General features: G+C 41.4%; 1 protein-coding gene across 1 annotated transcript; it reads right to left on the reverse strand.

The window, feature by feature from the left end:
- Positions 1-735: 735 nt before the first annotated feature.
- Positions 736-2484, reverse strand: LOC111171259 (olfactory receptor 2AT4). Its single transcript, XM_022566877.2, has one exon. The coding sequence runs from the start codon at positions 1709-1711 to the stop codon at positions 749-751; it is 963 nt and encodes a 320-aa protein (XP_022422585.2). The 5' UTR covers positions 1712-2484; the 3' UTR covers positions 736-748.
- Positions 2485-9405: the final 6921 nt, after the last annotated feature.

Raw genomic sequence — 9405 nt, forward strand, 5'->3', positions numbered from 1 at the left:
GTAGTTCCATTTTTAGTTTTTTAAGGAGCCTCCATACTATTTTCCATAGTGGTTGTATCAATTTACATTCCTACCAACAGGGCAGGAGGGTTCCCTTTTCACCACACCCTTTCCAGCATTTATTGTTTCTGGATTTTTTGATAATGGCCATTCTGACCAGTGTGAGGTGATACATCATTGTAGTTTCGATTTGCATTTCTCTAATAATTAGTGATGTTGAGCATCTTTTCATGTGCCCCTTGGCCATTTGTATGTCTTCCTTGGTGAAATGTCTATTTAGGTCTTCCGCCCATTTTTTAACTGGATTGTTGTTTGTTTGTTTGTTTGTTTGCGGTACGCGGGCCTCTCACTGTTGTGGCCTCTCCCGTTGCGGAGCACAGGCTCCGGACGCGCAGGCTCAGCGGCCATGGCTCACGGGCCCAGCCGCTCTGCGGCATGTGGGATCTTCCCGGAGCGGGGCACGAACCCGTGTCCCCTGCATCGTCAGGCGAACTCTCAACCACTGCGCCACCAGGGAAGCCCTATTTGATACTTTTAAGAAGATACTTTTTACATTTTATCTGACATTCTTATTTCTTTCCACAAAAGAGTTGGTATCATTATGGAGCTTATTCATGTAAAGGGAAGCCCCAGTGGTGTACTTTTGGCCCTGCTATAAGTCATTCTTTCCTTCAAAAAACATTTTTGATGGCATTCTCTCTTCTTAGCACACAGGTATCCTGGGAGCAGGATTAACTACATCTAAGGGTCAAGGGTCCCCAGAATGCCCTGGGTCTTGGGGATATGTTATTTTGGTAATGGCTGCTTTGACATCCTTGTTCCTCAGCGTGTAGATGAGAGCGTTGAGGACAGGTGTGAGAATAGCATGCACCACGTTGCCCATGATGTGGAAGTCAAGGGGTAGGTCAGCCCTGTAGGCCACGTAGGCTATGGCAATGAAGGAGTAGTAGGTGCCAACCAGGAGGTGGGAGCTGCAGGTAGAGAAGGCTTTTGAGCGTCCTTCTCGGGAGCTGATGCGAAGCACTGAGGCCAGGATGTGGGCATAGGAAACAAGCACCAGGAGAAGGGGCAGGAAGGACACCACCACGGCGATGCAGAAGCCCATGGAGGTCTGGGGCGTGGTGTCAGAGCAGGAGGCCTGGACCGCAACCAAGTGGTCACAGAAGCAGTGGTAGATGTGAACAGTGTTGTTAAAAGCCATGTGGAAGGTCTGCAGCGCTGCTGGGATGGGCAGAAGGAGGGCAGTGAGCCAGGCACTGGCTGCCAGTGCAGCATTGGTCTGTGGGGTCATGAGGACAAGGTAGTGCAGTGGGCGACAGATAGCCACATAGTGGTCATAGGCCATGACCACCAGGATGAAGGCTTCAGAGCAGTTAAGGCCATGGAATAGGTACATCTGCAGGAAGCAGGCAGAGAAGCCGAGGTAGTGGTCCCTGAGGAAGAGGAGAGATAGCATCTTTAGGACAATGGATGTGGTGAAGAGGATGTCCAGGGCTGAGAGGTTGATCAGGAAGAAGTACATGGGCTTGTGGAGTCTGGGCTCTGCCACCACGGCCACCAGGATCAGGGTGTTACCCACCAGGATAAGCAGGTAGAAGAACAAGAAGATGAAGGAGACAGGGAGGAAGAGGAACTCCTGTAGAGAGGGGATGCCCACCAGGTAGAAGATGGGTGAAGAGTCTTTTGATCCATTACAGGCTGTGGCATCCATGGTGGGACAGAGCTACATGCCAGGGTGACAGGCAGTCAGAGCATCTGGAAACTGGATAAAACAAGAGTTTGGAAGGAGAATTCCGTACAGTTCACTCTACAATTAATGCAATCCAAATCATTTATGACCAAGTTTAGAGGACTGTGGGTACCATCCAATATTAACTCTTCCATCTTAATGCACAATTTACTCCTTCCTTCTTCCATCAACTCTTTAGTAAGTATCTACAATGTGCAAGGCTGTGAGAAGGAAACAAGGCACACAAGGCCCCTGCCTTCACAGGGGCTTAAATTCTAGTAGGAGGATGGTATGTTTAAACGCCAATCACACATTTAATTATCTAGTTACAACTGTGATAAGTGCATTCAAAGAGCTTCTGTCCCTTCTCTGCTCCATTTCCCACACTATCTCTTGGGCATCAGATCTTAGATGATCTCTTAGATTCCTACTTTATTGTTTTTTCTTTTGCTCATGTTTCAAATTCTACTACTAAGTGACATCACTATACCACATCACTAGAAAGGGCTGATTTTTCCAATATTTTCTGCCACATGCTGCCTGCTCAGGCTACTCATTACCCAGGGAATGTCACCCCTCTCATTTTCCAGGTGCAGCAGCTCTGCCTGCCTCTCTCCCTGCCAAGTTCTCTGGGTGCTCTCCCACCCAATGATGTTTCAGTGATGGGAAGGACAAATGCCTTCAGAGGGACAACTCTCTTCCCGATGGAGCCCAAGCTGATGGTACATCTTCCCCCATTTAGGGCATGTCCTGGGTCTGTCATCTTCCTTCTTCCTGGCTGCCACAGCCCAACGGGTATTGTGTTTAGTTCTTTGATGCCAACTCTGCTGTGGGCTGCTCCAATACCAACTCAGAAGAAGCCACAAGGAGGTGTCGTGAGAGCTCTTGTTGCTAGAAAGGACCCAGAGAACTGAAAGCTGTAGCTGCCCAAATACAAAACCCCCTATATCGTAGGTTGTTCATTAAATGTGTGCTGGGGTCAATGCAGGGACTGCTGAGGCAGTTTTGGCTTGTCCCGCCTTCAGGATGAGTCTCTAATGAGTGGTCCAGGCAGTTTCATGTTTACATCTGCATCACTGCTGTTTGAACCCTCTTGATTTCACAAGCAGTTTCCCTTTGAATTCCTAGGAATGACAGCTACCTTCTTTCTTTTCTAAAACAAATGCAAAACAAACTAGTTAAAAACACCTCTCGTGTCCTAGAATTACAGAATGTCAGACTGGAAAAAAAGGTTTTTTTAATCTTCAATTCCCCTCCCCCACACGTCCTCACCACCTTTTAAAAATTTACTAGTTTGCTCTGTGATTGATCTGGATCGTGCAGCCTGGCTTCTAGATTTGGAAGTGGTGACTGGCAAATGCTTTGTCTAAAATGAGCATGGGAAGAACAACCATCCTGTGTGTGTGCTCCTTGAAAGAGAACCTCAGAGGTCACCCTGAGGACCTGGCAAGAGAGTGACCTGATTGTCTCCATGTTGAAGGGTTAACCCTCAGTTAACCAGAACCCCATTCCAACAAGTGTGGTCACCAGGTTTTTTTTCACACCCAAAGGAATGCCAACTGCACTGCCCTGGACATTTCTGCTCTCAGAGAGGCAATTGTAGCTGCCGGTCCCAGATGAGGCAGAGCAGGGGATTTGAGGGGTAGAAACGTAGAGGGCTGAAGCCAGAGGGGTCCTAAGGGAGCCATCAAGTCTAACTCCCCTCTCCTCCATCCTCTGCCCCACTGCTTTGCAGATGGAAAAAGGGATGCTGAGACCCCAGTGGAGAGGTGGCACATGGCTTTTCACACCAACTGGTACTGGACTGTCCAACAGGCAGACCAGGCATGTGCTGGGTCACCAGCCAAGCAAGAGAACCAAAAATACTTTTTGAAAGAATTTAACATTTAATCTTTCAAAGCACCATTCAGTTGGCCCATCATAGGAAATACCCAGATTTGGCTGGACTCTCTTACACTATTTTACAGGTTAGGATTACACACTACATCTGAATGATGTAGACGTGCTTAGGGCCTAACGGGTGCTGTTTCCTAGGGCACAGAACTTGCCCCAGCAGGTTCTCCCTGTTGGGATTGTCTACAGGGCAGTTATAGTGCTTGGTGGGGACAGGGAAGGACAGAAAATCACTGAGTGTCCAACCCGATGCTGCATTTTTTTTTAGTGGATGATTTAATATACCCTTGTGAGAATGTAAGAAGCCAGTTATACAGAAAACCAAATATATAGCAATAACATAAAAGATTTAAATAATGCATCATCAAAAGCTTAAATGTTTGTGTGTAAAAATGTTACATGTATGCAATTTTCATCTCTATAGATAATGCACATTTTTCTTTTATCCATACTTCCCTAACAAATACCTATCATATACTTTATTACAATACTCTTATTTAGTTCCAAAGGGTAGATATTTTATGTTATAATTTGATGAAGCTTAAAAATCAAGAATAGAAACATGATCAAAGGAGATATACACTTTCTTTTTTCAGAAAGGAAGAAATATTGTTCTTATTAAGTTATGATCACTTCTTTTTTTTCTTTTTTCTTATTAGTCATCAATTTAATACACATCAGTGAATACATGTCAATCCCAATCGCCCAATTCATCACCCCCCCTCCCCCCACCGCTTTCCCCCCTTGGTGTCCATACGTTTGTTCTCCACATCTGTGTCTCAATTTCTGCCCTGCAAACCGGTTCATCGGTACCATTTTTCTAGGTTCCACATATATGCGTTAACATAAAATATTTGTTTTTCTTTCTGACTTACTTCACTCTGTCTGACAGTCTCTAGATCCATCCCCGTCTCAACAAATGACCCAATTTCGTTCCTTTTAATGGCTGAGTAATATTCCATTGTATATATGTACCACATCTTCTTTATCCATTCATCTGTCAGTGAGCATTTAGGTTGCTTCCATGACCTGGCTGTTGTAAATAGTGCTGCAATGAACATTTTGGTACATGACTCTTTTTGAAGTATGGTTTTCTCTGGGTATATGCCCAGTAGTGGGATTGCTGGGTCATATGGTAATTCTATTTTTAGTTCTTTAAAGAACCTCCATACTGTTCTCCATAGTGGCTGTATCCATTTACATTCCCACCACCAACAGTGCAAGAGGGTTCCGTTTTCTCCACACCCTCTCCAGCATTTGTTGTTTGTAGATTTTCTGATGATGCCCATTCTAACTGGTGTGAGGTGATACCTCATTGTAGTTTTGATTTGCATTTCTCTAATAATTAGTGATGTTGAGCAGCTTTTCATGTGCTTCTTGGCCATCTGTGTGTCTTCTTTGGAGAAATGTCTATTTAGGTCTTCTGCTCATTTTTGGATTGGGTTGTTTGTTTTTTTGATATTGAGCTGCATGAGCTGTTTATATATTTTGGAGATTAATCCTTTGTCCATTGATTCGTTTGCAAATATTTTCTCCCATTCTGAGGGTTGTCTTTTCATCTTGTTTATGGTTTCCTTTGCTGTGCAAAAGCTTTGAAGTTTCATTAGATCCCATTTGTTTATTTTTGATTTTATTTCCATTACTCTAGAAGGTGGATCAAAAAAGATCTTGCTGTGATTTATGTCAAAGAGTGTTCTTCCTATGTTTTCCTCAAAGAGTTTTATAGTGTCCAGTCTTACATTTAGGTCTCTAATCCATTTTGAGTTTATTTTTGTGTACGGTGTTAGGGAGTGTTCTAATTTCATTCTTTTACATGTAGCTGTCCAGTTTTCCCAGCACCACTTATTGAAGAGACTGTCCTTTCTCTATTGTATATCCTTGCCTCCTTTGTCATAGATTAGTTGACCATAGGTGCGTGGGTTTATCTCTGGGCTTTCTATCTTGTTCCATTGATCTATGTTTCTGTTTTTGTGCCGGTACCATATTGCCTTGATTAATGTAGCTTTATAGTATAGTCTGAAGTCAGGGAGTCTGATTCCTCCAGCTCCATTTTTTTCCCTCAAGACTGCTTTGGCTATTCGGGGTCTTTTGTGTCTCCATACAAATTTTAAGATTTTTTGTTCTAGTTCTGTAAAAAATGCCTTTGGTAATTTGATAAGGATTGCATTGAATCTGTAGATTGCTTTGGGTAGTGTAGTCATTTTCACAATATTGATTCTTCCAATCCAAGAACATGGAATATCTTTCCATCTGTTGGTTTCATCTTTAATTTCAGTGTCTTATAGTTTTCTGCATGCAGGTCTTTTGTCTCCCTAGGTAGGTTTATTCCTAGGTATTTTATTCTTTTTGTTGCAGTGGTAAATGGGAGTGTTTCCTTAATTTCTCTTTCTGATTTTTCATCATTAGTGTATAGGAATGCCAGAGATTTCTGTGCATTAATTTTGTATCCCGCAACTTTACCAAATTCATTGATCAGCTCTAGTAGTTTTCTGGTGGCATCTTTAGGATTCTCTATGTACAGTATCATGTCATCTGCAAACAGTGACGGTTTTACTTCTTCTTTTCCAACTCGTATTCCTTTTATTTCTTTTTCTTCTCTGATTGCCATGGCTAGGACTTCCAAAACTATGTTGAATAATAGTGGTGAGAGTGGACATCCTTGTCTTGTTCCTGATCTTTGAGGAAATGCTTTCAGTTTTTCACCATTGAGAATGATGTTTGCTGTGGGTTTGTCGTATATGGCCTTTATTATGTTGAGGTAGGTTCCCTCTGTGCCCACTTTCTGGAGTTTTTATCATAAATGGGTGTTGAATTTTGTCATAAGCTTTTTCTGCATCTATTGAGATGCTCATATGGTTTTTATTCTTCAATTTGTTAATATGGTGTATCACATTGATTGATTTGCATATATTGAAGAATCCTGGCATCCCTGGGATAAATCCCACTTAATCATGGTATGATCCTTTTAATGTGCTGTTGGATTCTGTTTGCTAGTATTTTGTTGAGGATTTTTGCATCTATCTTCATCAGTGATATTGGTCTGTAATTTTCTTTCTTTCTAGTGTCTTTGTCTGGTTTTGGTATCAGAGTGATGGTGGCCTCATAGAATGAGTTTGGGAGTGTTCCTTCCTCTGCAATTTCTTGGAAGAGTTTGAGAAGGATGGGTGTTAGCTCTTCTCTAAACGTTTGATAGAATTCATCTATGAAGCCATCTGGTCCTGGACTTTTGTTTGTTGGAAGATTTAAAATCACAGTTTCAATTTCATTACTTGTGATTGGTCTGTTCATATTTTCTGTCTCTTCCTGGTTCAGTCTTGGAAGGTTATACCTTTCTAAGAATTTGTCCATTTCTTCCAGGTTGTCCATTTTGTTGGCATAGAGTTGCTTGTAGTAGTCTCTTAGGATGCTTTGTATTTCTGCCGTGTCTGTTGTAACTTCTCTTTCATTTCTAATTTTATTGCTTTGAGTCCTCTCCCTCTTTTTCTTGATGATTCTGGCTAATGGTTAATCAATTTTGTTTATCTTCTCAAAGAACAAGCTTTTAGTTGTATTGATCTTTGCTATTGTTTTCTTTGTTTCTATTTCATTTATTTCTGCTCTGATCTTTATGATTTCTTTCCTTCTGCTAACTTTGGGTTTTGTTTGTTCTACTTTCTCTAGTTCCTTTAGGTGTAAGGTTAGATTGTTTATTTGAGATTTTTCTTGTTTCTTGAGGTAGGGTTGTATAGCTATAAACTTCCCTCTTAGAACTGCTTTTGCTGCATCCCATAGGTTTTGTATTGTCGTGTTTTCATTGTCATTTGTCTGTAGGTTTTTTTTTTTTTTCCGATTCACAGGCCTCTCACTGTTGCAGCCTCTCCCGTTGTGGAGCACAGGCTCCGGACGCACAGGCTCAGTGGCCATGGCTCACGGGCCCAGCCACTCAGTGGCATGTGGGATCTTCCCAGACTGGGGCACAAACCCGTGTCTCCTGCATTGGCAGGCGGACTCTCAACCACTGCGCCAACAGGGAAGCCCTGTCTCTAGGTATTTTTTGGTTTCCTCTTTGATTTCTTCAATGATCTCTTGGTTTTTTAGTAACGTATTGTTTAGCCTCCATGTGTTTGCGTTTTTTACGTTTTTTCCCCTGTAATTCATTTCTAATCTCATAGCGTTGTCGTCAGAAAAGATGCTTGATATGATTTCAATTTTCTTAAATTTACTGAGGCTTGATTTGTGACCCAATATTTGACCTATCCTGGAGAATGATCCGTGTGCACTTGAGAAGAAAGTATAATCTGCTGTTTTTGGATGGAATGTACTATACATATCAGTTAAATCTATCTGGTATATTGTGTCATTTAAAGCTTCTGTTTCCTTATTTATTTTCATTTTGGATGATCTGTCCATTTGGTGTAAGTGAGGTGTTAAAGCCCCCACTATTATTGTGTTATGGTCGATTTCTTCTTTTAGAGCTGTTAGCAGTTGCCTTATGTATTGAGGTGCTCCTATGTTGGGTGCATATATATTTATAATCGTTATATCTTCTTCTTGGATTGATCCCTTGATCATTATGTAGTGTCCTTCCTTGTCTCTTGTAACATTTTTTATTTTAAAGTCTATTTTATCTGATATGAGTATTGCTACTCCAGCTTTCTTTTGATTTCCATTTGCATGGAATATCTTTTTCCACACCCTCACTTTCAGTCTGTATGTGTCCCTAGATCTGAAGTGGGTCTCTTGTAGACAGCATATATATAGGTCTTATTTTTGTATCCATTCAACAAGCCTGTGTCTTTTGGTTGGAGCATTTAATCCATTCATGTTAAAGGTAATTATCAATATGTATGTTCCTATGACCATTTTCTTAATTGTTTTGTGTTTGTTTTTGTAGGTCATTTTCTTCTCTTGTGTTTCCCACTTAGAGAAGTTCCTTTAGCTTTTGTTGTAGAGCTGGTTTTGTGGTGCTGAATTCTCTTAGCTTTTGCTTGTCTGTGAAGCTTTTGACTTCTCCATCGAATCTGAATGAGATCCTTGCTGGGTAGAGTAATCTTGGTTGTAGGTTCTTCCCTTTCATCACTTTAAGTATATCATGCCACTCCCTTCTGGCTTGTAGAGTTTCTGCTGAGAAATCAGCTGTTAACCTTATGGGAGTTCCCTTGTATGTTATTTGTCATTTTTCCCTTGCTGCTTTCAATAATTTTTCTTTGTCTTTAATTTTTTCCAGTTTGATTACTATGTGTCTCGGTGTGTTTCTCCTTGGGTTTATCCTGTATGGGACTCTCTGCACTTCCTGGACTTGGGTGGCTATTTCCTTTCCCATGTTAGGGAAGTTTTCAATTATAATCTCTTCAAATATTTTCTCGGGTCCTTTCTCTCTCTCTTCTCCTTCTGGGACCCCTATAATGCGAATGTTGTTGCGTTTAATGTTGTCCCAGAGGTCTCTTAGGCTGCCTTCATTTCTTTTCATTCTTTTTTCTTTATTCTGTTCCGCAGCAGTGAATTCCACCATTCTGTCTTCCAGGTCACTTATCCGTTCTTCTGCCTCAGTTATTCTGCTATTGATTCCTTCTAGTGTAGTTTTCATTTCAGTTATTGTATTCTTCATCTCTGTTTGTTTGTTCTTTAATTCTTCTAAGTCTTTGTTAAACATTTCTTGCACCTTCTCGATCTTTGCCTCCATTCTTTTTCCGAGGTCCTAGATCATCTTCACTATCATTATTCTGAATTCTTTTTCTGGAAGGTTGCCTATCTCCACTTCATTTAGTTTTTTTTCTGGGGTTTTATCTTGTTCCTTCATCTGG

The sequence above is a fragment of the Delphinapterus leucas genome, chromosome 7 (genome assembly GCF_059928025.1).
Source record: "Delphinapterus leucas isolate spDelLeu-1000000601 "Yukka" chromosome 7, BTC_Dleu_Yukka2, whole genome shotgun sequence".
Lineage (NCBI taxonomy): Eukaryota > Metazoa > Chordata > Mammalia > Artiodactyla > Monodontidae > Delphinapterus > Delphinapterus leucas.

Excerpts from the sequence above, each read along its gene's own strand:
- LOC111171259 (XM_022566877.2), bottom strand. The coding sequence starts at position 1,711 with ATGGATGCCACAGCCTGTAATGGATCAAAAGACTCTTCACCCATCTTC.